The sequence below is a fragment of the Trachurus trachurus genome, assembly GCF_905171665.1.
Source record: "Trachurus trachurus genome assembly, chromosome: 12".
NCBI lineage: Eukaryota > Metazoa > Chordata > Actinopteri > Carangiformes > Carangidae > Trachurus > Trachurus trachurus.
In genome coordinates, this window is record NC_139908.1 from 4,124,343 (window position 1) to 4,140,391 (window position 16,049).

Here is a 16,049-nt window from a genome sequence, read left to right on the forward strand (position 1 = left end):
CTTGAACGACAGCTGTCGCATATTAAACATGTAACAGATATTAAATCTATTTATTCCTTGGAGCTTTGTATTTATTTGATGATTGTACATTTTTTTACTTCCACCACGTGTGACCTGTCGATTCATTTCTGCTGTACAGTTGATTTTATTTTTATTTTTTTTAATTTTACGAGCACCTGCTGACGACTTCGGTCCTCGCTTTAACTTAACTCACCTCCGCCTTCGCCGCCATCTTCCTGCTAACTTCATCATGCAGACGTTTTAAAGGAGTAGTTCGCACTAACCAACATGGTATAGCGTCTTTACTGGATCGTGTCCTGACGTAGAAAATGCCTCCGTCGCCGTCGTCTTTGTGCTCGAAGTCTTCATTCATGCTTTTCTCTCTATGGTCTCACCCTCACATCCAGTCTCTGTTTCTGTTGTACGACGACATGACGGAGTCAAATAAAACTGACAAATATGTTCAAGACCTTCTGCTTTTATCGTCTCTTTGTTTTTAATATCTATAATATTTATTCTTCTGCAGTTAAGTCAAGTCTAAAACAAGTGTCTGGAACTAGTTTGTACTAAAGTATTAGTCCCTGTTAACACTGATCTGGATCATCATTAAAACTGCACTAATCAATATATAGCCCATAGGTATATATTATAATTATATATCAGCTTCTATGTGGCAAAAATAAAATGAATTGATGCAGCTTTAAATTTAAAACCTCTTCAGCTTCTTTTAATTCTTTATGAGTAATAATTCTTTATTATTATTCATCTTAATAGATTTTTTAATGTGAAGCCTAAAAATGATTGGTTTATCCAACAGTTATTTGACATCAAAGTTTGGCTTTAAGAAATCATATAAATCAACACATTTATGTGAAATATTTTGTAGTCTGTCTGACTGATACTGTTTTTTTTAGTCTGGTGTCCAAGTATTTTCTATTGTTGAGAAACTGGCCCATTAAAACCAGCCGTCAGGACTTCCTGTGACTTTGTGATGTCACAACTAAGCCCTGCCCACCACTACCTGGACCCACCATCCAACCAACAACTTGGCAGGATTTGGTTTCTCTGAGTGTTTTATTCTGAAATCTGCTGAAATCTGCTCTATTTTTTATTGGATTTAGAAAGCCAGTCAGCCAATCAGAAGAGAGGCTTAGAGCCTCCTTCTCTCTTCTGATTGGCTGACAGCGACCTGTTGTTACTAGAGCTCCAGAGAGAAGCTGAGAGAGGAGATGGAAAACTACACTGAGATGGTTTTTAGATTGAAGCTGTTCTGATCTGTCTCTTCTTTTGATATTTACAGATTGATTTATTGATTAGGTTCTGATTGGAAACAGTTAAAACTGATAAAAGGAGAATGAGTTTTTTTTGTTAAACATCGTGATGCAGAGATTCAAAAAACTCAACGACGCTGTTACAAAACCGACACTTTTGTGTTCAGTGTCATCGACCCTGAGCTGTGGACACTCGAGCTGCAGGTGGGTGGGTGGGTGGGGGAGGGGTTGCGTTGCTAAGCGACATGCGGGGGCTGCACAGACAAAAGCCAGGAGCTCATCGCCGCCAACGCACAAAAGAAAACACCACATCCCACGCCGGCGGCCTCTGATTGGCTGCTGCTGCTCGGTGTCCTTGAGCTGAGCGCCGAGAGTGGCATTCAACACACACACACACACTTAAACACTTAAAACACACACTTACACGGGCACATTTACTTTTCTGTTTTTTATTGAATGGAGTGAAACATCTAGAGAAATGAGGCCTCGCGATACATGAACTCGACAAAAAAGTTTCTCTTCTCAGATTCTGTAAAAGAAAACAAACGTCCAGATTTGACCTGGTCATTCTGTCAGATATGTTCTGAGACCTGACTAGACTCCGCCCACCCACCCACCGCCCCCACACGTTAACATACGACAGATTATCAATTAGCCCCGCCCACATCCTCATCATCATCAACATCATCATCATCATCATCATCGCTGAGATACACACCTGAAACACACCTCAACGTCACCACCGCCTACGTTTCCCATGATTCTCTGTGTCTTTTTTTGTCTTTTTTTTTTTTTTTTAAAGGATTGTTCCGCTTTGGTGCAACTGAGACCTGATCGAGATTATCTAAACCCGAGACCTAATCCAGATTATTTAAACCTGAGACCTGGTCATGATTATTTAAACCTAGGACCTGATACAGATTATAATACAGATAATCCTGGTTTGGATTATCTAAACCTGGGATCTAATCCAGATGATCTAAACCAGAGATCTAATCCAGATGATCTAAACCAGAGATCTAATCCAGATGATCTAAACCAGAGATCTAATCCAGATTATCTAAACTAGATATCTAATCCAGATTATCTAAACCAGAGATCTAATTCAGATGATCTATACTGGACACCTGGTCCAGATTATCTAAACCCAAACTCTAATCCAGATTATTTAAACTCAAGACCTGTTCCAGATTATCTCAACCCGAGATCTGATCCAGGTTAATTAAACCTAGGATCTAATTCAGATTATCTAAACCAGAGATCTAATCCAGATTATCTAAACCCAAGATCTATTCCAGATTATCTAAACCCGAGCTCTAATCCAGATTATTTGAACCCAAGACCTGTTCCAGATTATCTAAACCCGAGCTCTAATCTAGATTATCTAAACCCAAAACCTGGTCCAGATAATCTAAACCCGAGACCTAATCCAGATTATTTAAATTCCCAGGTTTTAACGGAGAAAAAGTTCAGTGTAAATGATTCAAATTTGAGCTGCAGTGATTGGTCGACCGATCAATTAGCTGATCATCGGAAGATGAATCAGCAGCTTTATTGATAATCATCAAATCCTTTAATAATCATAATTAAACATCAATAGGTGCAGATATTTGTCGCTTTGATGACGTCATGTTTTTCTTTACAAAGTTGAAAATCTTTTATCCATTGATCAAACAAAACTAAACCATCAGAAGCTGCTACACCACGTCACCATGACGACTGTTCGAACTTCCTGCAGCTCAGACGCCGGCGTCACGTTTATTTGAACCTGGATTTTTTTATTTTATTTTATTTTTTAAGTCTCAGCTGCTTCTACAAAAAAAACACCTCAGCTCCATCATCATCATCATCATCATCATCGGCTGTTCCCCGCTGTGTTACCACGGCAACAGCTCGGGACGGTAACCGTGCAAACAGGAGCTGGACGGGGGCGGAGCTACAGTTTTACAGATTTTTTATATTTATATATATATATATTTTATTTTTTTTAGGTGTAAAAGAAGTGGAACAACCCTTTAACTCCTCCCTCTTTATCGTCCCTTTTCCCCCGCTCTGGATAATTAAGCCTAAATCTATGTGTTGTAAAAAAAAAAAAAAAGAAAGAAAACAAAAAAAAGAGAAAAAGAAAAAAACGAACAAAAAAAAAACATCACATTGAAAAGAGGGAACAATTAAAATATACATATATAATATAAATGTCAATACTCGCTCCTCAGAGCTCAGTCACACTATCATTGGCATAAGAAAGGATGGATTTATGCAACTGCTTCTGTAGCTTCTGTGTGTGTATATATAATGTGTATGTATGTGTGTGTGTAGGTGTGTGTGTGTGTGTGTGAGTGTGTGTGTGTGTGTGTGTGTGGGCACGAACACAGCGTTTTGAATGAGCGTCGTCACTTCCTCCCTCTAAAAGGTAAAAGAAGGGGGCGTGGCCTGAGCACCAGCCTCCTCGATGAGGTCACGGACCCGTTCAGTCTCAAACTATGATATTCTTTAATAGATGATGAAATAAATTAAGCGCGGTGCGTCGCCCGGACTGAACGGCCCCGCCTCCTGCTCTGAGAGGGGAGGGGAGGGGGGAGGAAAGGAGGAGGGAGGAAAGGAGGAGAGAGGGGAGGAAGAGGAGGGGAGATAAAGGTGGGGAAGGAGAGGAGGAAGAGGAGGAGAAAGAGAGGAGGAAGAGGAGGAGCTAGGCCTGTGCGTTGGTGCCGTTCTTGTCCGGCGGCGGCGGTTGTGGCGCGGCGGCGGCGGCCGGCAGGTTGTTGAGGGAGGGGCCGGCCTCCTGCTGCTTGCTGTCGCGGCGGGGGGGCATCCTCTCGTTGATGCGGTCCAGACCTCGCGCCTCCTCGAAGCTCTGGATCTTGTGCTGAGGGTTGAAGCCTTGGATGGCTGGAAAAGAAACAGAGAAAGAGAGAGAGGGAAGAAGATGAGAGAGCGGTCACCGACGACAACGAAGAGACAGGACAAAAAGGTCAGACAGCAGGGTCAGCGGTCAACTTCCTGTTTACATCTGAACTAAAACTGACTAACATATCATAATTTTAAAAATAAATTACTTCATTAAAAACAAAAACCTGAAATATAAGAATAAAGTTTGAACTTTACAAGGGAAAAAAAAGTTATTTTACAGCTAAAAGTTGGAATTTCAAAATAAAAGCCTTTTTTCCACCCAGCTTCTTTTTTTTTATTTAACTTTCACAGGTGGAACGATGCAGGTTCATAGTAGCAATGTTTGATTTGTCAGAGAAATAATCACGATAATTTTACAACACTATGAGTGTGTAAAATCAAATATAGTCAAAATATAATTGCATTACTAATTATATAAACAAATTATTTAAAGTATCTATTAATACAGGACCAATTATTAATCCTTCAGAGGAAATGTTTGAAGTTTATATGTTTTTTTTTTCTTACAAATGAGGCGCTAACATTTAAATTCCTGCCAGTTCAGTGTTACATTAGGAAAATTGACATTAACGCATTAACGTAATTTAACCAAGTTACTGTGTATTTACTTTTACTCTGGCGTACAAAGCCAGGTGGTTAACTTTGTTTTCGTTCCGTACGTGTTGCGCTAATCTGCCGACGTGGTTCCAAACATAATCTTTTTTGGAAAGTGACGGTATTTAGGAACCTTTACGATTAAATAATTGTGTTTAATACCACGATTAATTGTGAAAACAAGTAATCGTGACATCCCTAGTTCATAGGTTATTCTTTTGGGGTCTGTGTTTTATACAAATTAAAACAAAATAAATTAATAAAATTTTAAACTTGAAATACTTCCCTCTCACTGTGTCTGTGGAGGTTGTTTCTATTCATATGAATGAGATCAGACTAAACCTGTATGATGAAGATCAGGTGTTCCTAATAAACTACTTTACAAACTTAAAAAAATATATATATATATTTTATCTGTGTCTTTTAAGTTTTTTTTTATTTTTACACTACACTCTGAAGCCTCAGGGCGACTTCCTATTGACCCGCAACCCTGCTGCTCACACACACACACACACACACACACACAGACACACACTGGTTCATGCAGAGCACTGGGAGACAGTGAACTTACTTGAGACCAGCAGAGGGCAGCGTGGAGACAGAGATACACACTGTGGTTAAAGTAGCTCAGAGCTAATCTATACATACACACACACACACACACACACAAATACACATACACACACACACACACACACACACACACACACACAGACAAATACACACACACACACAAATATACACACACTACTGTACAGCAACACAGGAAGTCACAGGATGTCAAAATAAGAGACGCTGGACGTCACACAACAACGTGTCCTGGTTAACACCATGAATGTGTTTTTAGAGAGTTTGTTCACAGTCACAGGAGGATCGTTACTTCCTGTCTGTGTCCAACGAGTGAGTGTGTGTGTGTGTGTGTTGTTGTGTGTATGTTGTGTGTATGTTGTTGTGTGTGTGTGTGTGTGTGTGTGTGTGTGTGTGTGTGTGTGTGTGTGTGTGTGTGTGTGTGTGTGTGTGTGTGTGTGTGTTGTTGTGTGAGTTCCAGTTCCACAGGCTGTGACCTTAAACCTTTTCTCTACATTAACACAGGATTAAAGTTTCCTCCTTAAACATCAAATACAACAGAGACAAACAGACAAATATGGGTGGGGTCAAGACAAACAAAGAAACAAATATGGGCGGGGTCAGGACAGACAGGCACATGTGGGCGGGATCAAAGACAAAACAAATATGGGCGGGGTCAAATGGGCGGGGTCAAAGACAGACAAATGTGGGCAGGGTCAGGACAAACTGACAAATATGGGCGGGGTCAAAGACAGACAAACAGATGTGGGTGGGGTCAAGACAAACAGAGACAAATATGGGCGGGGTCAAAGAAAGACAAACGAACAGAAGTGGGCGGGGTCAGGAAAGACAAATATGGGCGGAGTCAAAGACAAACAGAGACAAATATGGGCGGGGTCAAGACGAATAGAGATAAATATGGGCGGGGTCAAGAAAAACAAATATGGGCGGGGTCAAGACAAATGGAGACAAATATGGGCGGGGTCAAAAAAACAAATATGGGCGGGGTCAAGACAGACAAAGAAACAAATATGGGCGGGGTCAAGACAAACAAATATGGGCGGGGTCAAGACAAACAAATATGGGCGGGGTCAAGACAAACAAATATGGGCGGGGTCAAGACAAACAGACAGACGTGGGCGGGGTCAAAGACAGACAAACAGATGTGGGTGGGGTCAGAGAAACAAACAGATGTGGGTGGGGTCAAGACAAATAGATATGGGCCAACAAATATGGGTGGGGTCAAGACAATCAAAGAAACAAATATGGGCGGGGTCAAAGACAATCAAAGAAACAAATATGGGCGGGGTCAAGACAAAACAAATATGGGCGGGGTCAGTACAAACATATATGGGCCAACAAATATGGGTGGGGTCAAGACAAACAAAGAAACAAATATGGGCGGGGTCAAAGACAAACAGATGTGGGTGGGGTCAGGATGAACAGACAAATATGGGCGGAGTCAGGATGAACAAACAAACAAATATGGGTGGGGTCAAAGACAACCAAATATGGGCGGGGTCAGAGACAAACAGAAGTGGGCGGGGTCAAAGACAGACAAAGAGACGGACGGTTGGTTGGTTGCGTACCTCGTGCCTCTTCTGCCTCTACGGTGGCTGTGTAAGCGTGAGTAGAAGTGCCATGCCCAAAACCAATGGAGAGAGAGTGCATTCAGTCAGTCCTGTTAACATGTCAATCATCATACAGCCCCGCCCCCCTGCCCCCCCCCCCAACCCCCCCTCCACCCACCACCCACCAGGTAGTGACCGACCAAACAGACAGGTTAGAGCACAACCACATGATTCAAATCAATCAATCATTATTATTATCATCATCATCATCATAGACATCATTATCATCATCATCATCATCATCAACATCATCATCGTTATCAGGGTGTTAGAGGAAGTGATGACATCATGCTGCCGTACAAAGATCAAACTCATCTGGTTATTGATTTTTTTACTCATTGGGGAGGTGTCAGGTGATCAATTCAGGATATATATATTTTTTACATTTTTATAAAAATTTAAAGTTAAAGTTCATGTTAAATTCACTTAACATATGTGTGATTAGTTGAAGAATTGTCCAATCAACCAATAAGAATAAAAACAAAAGTTATTGATCAGTAAGGGAAATAGAGGATGCTGGAGGGAAATGACTGTTAGCACTCTGAATTAAAACATAGTTTGTTTGTTTTTCCTCTCTCTATTTCCTGTACTTTCTTTTATTCTTTTTCCTTGATTTTAATTGTACGTTTAATGTTTACAATTTCAATTTTAATTATTTTTAAAAAGTATGTTTTTTCCATTGCCAATTCTTACTGTTAAATGTTTTGTTTTTATGTAAAGCACATTGAGTTGCCCCTTAGGGGGGAGGACTGAAAGTGCTAAAATTAAATAACTAAATAAATACACTATTAAATAATCATCACTTAAATGTGTCATTAATTAATTAAAATTGGAATTAAATACATACATTTACTCCTCCACAGCCCCTTGGTATAAAATGCGCTGTATAAATAAAGCTGTACCTTGCCTCTATTATAAATATATTTGTATATACAGTATGTCACAGTATTGGGGGGGCGGGGTCGTCCATGCACTGACTTTTTTTTAAATGTTTTAATCTGATTTTATTTAAGTTATTCTATTTGTTCCATTATTACTATTCCTCGTTTTCAGGACTAACTGTTCCTTGATGCTTATGTTTCTATGTTACTATCCTGACGGTTTCATCTCACTCTGTAAAGCAGATCAGGTGTTTGGTTTTCTGTTTTTTAATATTTTGGATGAGTGTTATTTTCTACTTGTTATGTAAATCACTTTGTAAGTGTGTTTCTAAAGTAGCTATACAAATAAAGTTCATTATTTTTATTATTATTATCCCCCCTCCCCTCTCTGATGGTCTTTATAGGGCAGCATGGTGATTGAACAGAATGGTCCTTTAAAGAAGAAGAGGACACCACTTGACATTAGCATCTCAATGAGTGTGTGTATGTGTGTGTATATGTGTGTGTGTTGGGTGGGGGGGGCTCGGTTAGTCTCTCGGTGTGAGTGCAGGCACAGGGATGTTAGCGTTAGCTTGGACCACAGTTAGCTAGCTGCTGCTGCTGCTGCTGGCTGGTGATTGGTCGATGGGTCGATGGGTCGATGGGTCGATGCTCGGCTGCGTTCACACTCACCGCTCTCCAGAGATGGACGACCGCCGGACAAAACTCCCAGAGGCAGCGTCCCTGTCGGGGTCAGGCCCTTCAGCTGCAACACACTCTCATTCTCCTCTCTACACACACACACACACACACACACACACACACACACACACAAACAGAAATACAGCCTTTGTTAGAGTAAAGAACATACAGTAAATGAAAGACCTAAAGAAGACACACCGCTGGTTTATTTCTTTATACAGACGCATCTACGGGAATTCATGTGGACTTTTATTTTGAAATTGTGATATTTATCAATGAAATCCACATCCTGTACCAGTTTCCTGTGTTGGTCACATGACAGAAACAACACGGCAGGTCTGAGGACGAGATGTTTCCAAACTGATGCTGATGTCCAGATTAGAAATTCAAATTTAACTTTATTTGTTTGTCTCCAAATCAAATCACAATACATCACAAATAAATATACTACTACTTTTTTTTTTTTCTTTAAGAATGTTTGGAGCAGCTGACGGATGAATTTCCTTCGGGATTAATAGAGTATCTATCTATCTATCTATCTATCTATCTATCTATCTATCTATCTATCTATCTATCTATCTATCTAGGCTTTTCTTTCTTTTTTTAACAGAATAGAAATACTTTATTTTCTACCTTTGCATACAAAGGTAGAAATGTATCTTTCTCTTGCATAAAAACATAAAAAGGAAACATTTCATAACATCAGCAGCAACCCATTAAATCATTTATATAAAAAAAACTTTACATAATAAATCAATCAGTCACAATAGCGGCCACATGAAAAGAAATCAAGTCTAAAGTATAAAATCCAGTATAGATATAAAGTGCTTTATGCAGTAGCGGTTTGATTTAGTTGAATTAGTTCATTTTTCAAAACCGATGCTGCGTTCATGTGCGCCTCGTGAGGGTGGGACTTTTTCTAGGCCTCTGGATAAGTGGCGAGACGTTGGAGTGAAAGAGAAGATTCATCATCATCATCATCATCATCATCACAGGACGAATGATTGTGACACACTTGAGCGCGTTAAAGGAGGACACGAGTAAATCAAGTAAAGAAGTCATTAACCTCGAATTAAAGTGGAGCAGACTGAAGAATGTTGAGGTCGACATGATGACAACACTGCAGCTTCTGTCTGACGACCTCATTCACCAGGTTACACACACACACACACACACACACACACACACACACACACTAGGGCTGGGTATCGGTACTCGATACTTTTCAGGTACCGACCGAAACAACCCAGTACCAAGTAGTATCGAAACTGCGCCTGTCAATCGATACTTTTTGTACCCAAATCAAGAAAAAAATGACTGTTTCTATGGTTTTGCTCGCAGCCAATCGCCGCAAGTGTTCTTCGATTCAATGTGCGGTGTGATTGGTCGGCCAACGCAACAACAACAGTTTGTACGGCGGTGAAGCGGGTCTCTCTCTCTCTTGTCCGTCTTTTAAAATGAGAAGCGGCACCTGAACCCCCCACCGCTGCCGCCGCCCACACACACACACACACACACATTCTCTCTCTCTTCTTTCCCCTCTCTCTCCCCGCTCGTAGCGAAGCTGCCATACCGCTAATCGATCGTTTGAAATCACCGACTGAACAGCTGCCTGTCATTTAAAAATGAAATCGCGGACAGCGAGACTCACGTTACTGCTTCTGGTCACAGCGGCACCGTTCAATGAATCGTTACGTAATGAGCGCTCATCTAAACGAGGAAGTCTCCTCTCCCGGTGTTAAACTATTTCATCAATATTTTCCGGCTGCTTCTAATCAAAATCCGCACCTTGCAGAGTTTGAGCTGCATCTCAGTTTCATTTGGTTTTTATTTGACAGAGTTTCACACAGAACTTTCTGGTGGAGTTTTTCCATGTTTCTCTTTCTGCACCAGTGAAAAGGAAACATTTACATTTTTTCATAAAAGATGATTGTCTCATAAACTATTAGATTTTTTTAAATTTTATTTTATTGAAGGACTATTCATTGCCCATCCCTAGTAAAAAATCTTTTGAATGGGGAGGAGTGGTGACATTCATGTAACTGATTGCTTTCTTTTCAAATGATTAGTATCTAATGAAGTTGAAAAAAAGGATCAAATGAAGTACTCAATTGGTATCGGTATCGTGTTAAGGGTACTGGTATCGGTACTGGTATCGAACATTTTTAAACGATACCCAGCCCTAACACACACACTCTAAAACTTGTTCCGGGTGGAACTGCAGCCGGACTCACCTGAGCACGGAGAAGACACGAGCCATCTTCCCGATCGCCCGAATCTTATTCCTGATCACCTCCTTCCTGACGGCCGGAGTTCCTCCTGGAAAACACAGAGGAGAGAAGTCATGAGGAGGAGAAGGAGGAAGAGGAGGAAGAGGAGAAGGAGGAAGAGGAGAAGGTGGAGGAGGAGAAGAAATAGAGGAAGAAGAGGTAGTGTAGAAGAAAAAGGAGGAGGGGAAGAAGTAGAATAAGAAGAAGATGGAGGAGGAAGAGGAAGTAAGTAAGTAAGAAGAAGTTGAAGAGAAAGAAGGAAATGGAGGAGGAGGAGAAGTTGAAGAGGAAGTAGCAGAAAGGGGAAGAAGAAGGAAGTGAAGGAGGAAGAAAGAAGAAAGGGGAGGAAGAGGAAAGAAGAAAGTGGAGGAAGAAGAGGAAGAAAGTGTAGGAAGAATAAGAAGAAAGTGGAGGAAGAAGAAAGTGGAGGAAGAAGGAGAAGAAAGTGGAAGAAAGTGGAGGAAGAGGAAGAAGAAAGTGGAGGAAGAGGAAGAAGAAAGTGGAGGAAGAGGAAGAAGAAAGTGGAGGAAGAAGGAGAAGAAAGTGGAGGAAGAGGAAGAAAGTGGAGGAAGAGGAAAGAAGAAAGTGGAGGAAGAGGAAAGAAGAAAGTGGAGGAAGAGGAAGAAAGTGGAGGAAGAAGAAGAAAGTGGAGGAAGAAGAAGGAAGAAAGTGGAGGAAGAAGAAGAAAGTGGAGGAAGAAGAAAGAAGAAAGTGGAGGAAGAGGAAGGAAGAAAGTGGAGGAAGAAAAAGAATTTCAACAAATTGAGCTGAAATAAAAAAAATGGAAAAGGAACTTGTAACCTGGGTGACTAAGCCCCTCCCCCTCCCACACCTCTGCTGTGACATCACAGGGGGCGTGGCCTGAGCCCCGTCTGTAACCAAACTCACAGCCTCGTAAATTATTCACATTATCTTCAACCTGCTGATGCACACACACACACACACACACGAACAAGGTGTGTGTCGTTTATTTTATTGTTTCTAAAATGTTAATTTATTACTCCTGTCATTTTAATGTGATGTTTTTATGTCTTTGTGCTTCGTGTCTTGTATAAAGCTGCTGTTTTAATAAAGTTTATTCTAATCAGTGTTGACAATTATCTAACTTTATTTATTGTTTATTTACTGTATTTAAACTGTTTATTTACTGTTATTCCTTTTTCTTTCTTCTATAATGATCAGTTACCGTAACGATGATGATTATTATAATAATATAATTATCAGATTTTGTTGCTTCGTGGACACAAACTGTTAATTTGTGAGTGTGAATGAGCTCATTTGCATATTCGTCTCATTAATGAGGACGAGGAGCTGATTAACATATTCTACTGTATAAACCACTTCTAACTGTAACACACACACACAAACACACACACAGTGACCAGAGTATGTGTGAGTGTGTGTGTGTGTTTCACCGTCTGCTGCTTCCTCCACACTTTCACTTCCTCCTCGGCCTCATTAATGACATTCAGTGTCACCGCAGGTCGCCATGGCAACAGGCCAATTTTCACACCAACCTTTTTTTTTTGTCAAGGTTCCTGCGACTCACTCACACACACACACACACTCAACTACTATCTGACTGACAAAGAGACACACACACACAGCAGCGTGAACACGGTGCAGATTAATACGCCGCTGAAAATAGTCCCTGAATTAAACACACACAGAGTCGCCTCTGTTTGTGATCAGCTGATTGATTATGAGATAATTAAAAAAAAGAACTAACGAGCGAGAAACAGAACAAAACATCTCATACAGAGATATTAATTCATCATAAAGTGGAATGAAAAGAGTTAAATGAACTAATTTAGGAATTTAAAACGAGACAAGAGGAGAGGAGGAGCTTTTATTTTGAAAAACTTCCTCAAAATATTCAAATGTTCAGATCGTATCGCTCTGTATCTGTGTGTGTGTGTGTGTGTGTGTGTGTGTGTGTGTGTGTTTACAGTGAGTCCATCAGTGTCTAACTTTAACTCGAAGCTGAACCAGGTTGTGCCATCGCCGTTGCCGTGGAAACTAACAAAGCTCAGATAGAGAGAGCGAATCTGTTTGATGTGTCTGTACTGTACATGTAGGTACAGTGTAAACACGTTACGATGCAGAGGAGGAAAGATCTGTTATTATCTGTAGGATTATTGATATTTATATTATTTTGTAGTTTAATTTATTGTTTTTTGTTGTTGATATTAGTTGTGTCCTGATGTGACGCTGACGACCTCATTAACCAGAGTCTAGAATTAAACATGTAGGTTCACAGACCCGTCATGCACTCATATACACATGAACGGTATAAATAGATACGTATGTACATGTAGCAGTGTTATTATAGTCAACTAAAACTAAAACTAAGACTAGCAGTGAACAGGGTGTATATATGCTATATATAAGGATGTTTGTTTTGTTATGTAAATTGACCATTTTTTATCTTCCCATTGTTCTTACTCACTGGCCCAGAGAAAGTAGCTGGTCAGCTGAATCTGGTACAAAGCATCTTCTCTCATTTTGAGACCAATGTTATTTTGTACATTGTCCCTGATACAAATAAACTCTTTTATATAGTTCTTATCATGAACTTACTGTGATTTTATTTTATAGCTCCACTTGTAGTGTAGTGTAATGTACTGCCTCATTTGTGTTTATTTATTTATTTTATTGTATGTTATTGTCCCGTTATTGTATGTACTGGTCTGCGTTTTAATTGTTTTTAATTGTCTGGATGAGCGAGAGACAACTGAATTTCCCTACTGGGATTAATAAAGTATCTATCTATCTATCTATCTATCTATCTATCTATCTATCTATCTATCCTAAAAAAAAATGTAGTTAACTGAAATAAAACTAAATAAAAACTACAATGAACAATGTAAAACCAACTCAAACTGAAGTTCAGTCAGAAAACATCAGCTTAGTTGTAGTTTTCATAGAGACAAGAGTGAATGGAACCTGATGGGAACATTATTGGGAACACATTTTGGGATGCAAACTAAAAGGGAAAAATGTGGAAGTTCATCTTCTGACAGAGGCTTTCTGCTAAAACCTGAAAAACTAAGACTAAATAAAACTAGTCATTCCTCATCAATAAAAACTGTTTAATCACTTGTTGAAGAAACTAAAACTGAACTGAAATTTAAAAAATCAAACTGAAAGACTAAATACAAATATAAACTAATGAAAAATGTAAAACTATAAAAACCTCGGTGTGGACAGATGTTAATATTATTATATTTTTGTTTTTGTCCTCTCTTTCGTCTTGTTTGTTCATATTTTAAAACAATTATTGTAACTTATTTTACTTATTTATTCTTATTTTTTTATGTAGTTACTGTGTGTGTGCGTCTGGGTGTGTGTGTGTTGTCACTTCCTGTTCTGATGCAACATGTGACTGATGGACAGATACTAGAGACTGATGTGGTTTCACGTCTCACTGACTTCTTCTTCTTCTTCTTCTTCTTCTTCTTCTTCTTCTGAAACAGAGTCAGAACTGAACCAGAAGAAGAAGAAGAAGAGACCACCAGTCACACTAGTTACCGTTGTCACCGTAGTAACAGTAGCTGTGGTCACAGTTCACACACTCGTACGACCTCGAGGTGTCAAACTGACTCTGAACCTGAGAACCAACCAACCGTCCGTCGGTAGACAGTGTTACTAATAAAGTTTTATACAAACAGTGGGCGGGGCCAGATGTTCTCACCCTCACACGTGTCGTCTCCCTCCGACATCAGCTCGTCGTCTGAACAGATGTTCAACACGTTCACCAGCATCTCTGTCACTGTAACACACACACACACACACACACACACACACACACACACACACACACACACACACACACACACACACACACACACACACACACACACACACACACACACACACACACACACACACACACACACACACACACACACACACACACAGTTAACATCATTGATCCGTCGCTGAAACATTGATTAATTATGTATCAACATGAAACTAACGATCAGCTCCATTATTGATTAACTTCATGTATAAAACATCAGATTGTCTCATTTAACCAACAGAGCTGATCAGGTCTGATACGTACATCTGTTTTATCTTTATATCTATTGATCGACTTATTGATCGGGCTGTTAGATCGAACTTCACTATTCAAACAGAATTCAAATTATTTTCAAAATGAGAACATTCGAAGGTGAAAGTGACGTTCCAACGTGTTCCTTCCTCAACGATGTAAATTAACGTTGTGCGTTGTGGCGTTCTGGGAGTAAACATGTGGATAAAACAAACTATTTATTATTTTATTTTAATGTTTATTTAACAGGGACGATACAACACTGCCACAGAAAATGTGAAAAAGTGATGCATATAAGACGTCTAGCTACAGCTAAATTGCAGTCTTTGTCCCTGGTCAGGCTTTAGAATAGAATAAACTATACTGAATACAACAGAGAGAGAAAAAAATAAAAATGCAATGATACAAATACAGTGGATAATACAATGAATAGGTACCATGAATAAAGTTGTTGTTTGCAACGTAGAGCTGCAGCTTCAGAGGTTTTTTAACTGCCTGTTTATTCGGCTGCAGCGGTGTCTACGTGTTCCCACACGACACATGATTCTGTCTTTCTTTTCATCGATCGATCTGCAGATCAGCTGTGATCAGTTGCACCACTACTTATAATATTCAGATTTCCCTTCTTGAAGTTTTATATTGAGTTGGTAAAACTTAAAGGGACAACGAGGAGTTTTGGAAAGCGAAGTGTTTTCACACTACATTTCCCATGAGCCTCTGTGCGCACTGTGAAATTCTTGGACCGGCGCAAGACGGACGAAAGCGAAAACATTTGCCAAGAATGTTTTCATTTATCCAGAATGAAAGTCGGAGGCTGGAAGACGATCAGATACCGTCGTAGTTCTGACCATAAACGATGCCAACTAGCGATCCGGCGGTGTTATTCCCATGACCCACCGGGCAGCGTCCGGGAAACGCTGGACGAGTCGACCACTAAATAATAATATCAAATAACTATAAAGACAAAACAATATATTTATCTAAAATGGAGCCATTAACAAGTGGTAACGTAGATTCATCCACATTAATATGAGACTCTTTTAAAAGTGTTTTGCAAATGTTACATAACAGATTTGGTTGGAATGCCCTTTAGTGGACGCAGGACGTAATAATAAGCTGGTAGAGGTGTAAATTAGCTTAAAAAAAAACACATTAAATATCTGAATATAATTTGATTATTTAAAATAAAA

At 39.8% G+C, this 16,049-nt stretch overlaps 1 protein-coding gene across 3 annotated transcripts in view; it reads right to left on the reverse strand.

Annotated features, from left to right (window-relative positions):
* Positions 1–1,877: 1,877 nt before the first annotated feature.
* Positions 1,878–16,049, reverse strand: part of ppp3ccb (protein phosphatase 3, catalytic subunit, gamma isozyme, b) — a 39,897-nt gene continuing 25,725 nt past the window's right edge. Inside the window, exons 10-15 of one of the 3 annotated variants that reach the window (XR_014595796.1) lie at positions 14,500–14,577; positions 10,770–10,854; positions 8,527–8,624; positions 6,932–6,958; positions 2,230–4,160; positions 1,879–2,148 (exon numbers count right to left, since the gene is read on the reverse strand). Coding sequence is in view for 2 of the 3 variants with exons in the window: in XM_083983540.1 (XP_083839666.1) it covers positions 3,961–4,160; positions 6,932–6,958; positions 8,527–8,624; positions 10,770–10,854; positions 14,500–14,577 (488 nt within the window). In the remaining variant the exon portion in view is untranslated. Of the gene's footprint in view, positions 4,161–6,931; positions 6,959–8,526; positions 8,625–10,769; positions 10,855–14,499; positions 14,578–16,049 lie in introns of all 3 variants that reach the window. The other 2 variants (XM_083983540.1, XM_083983541.1) reach the window with 2 other exon arrangements.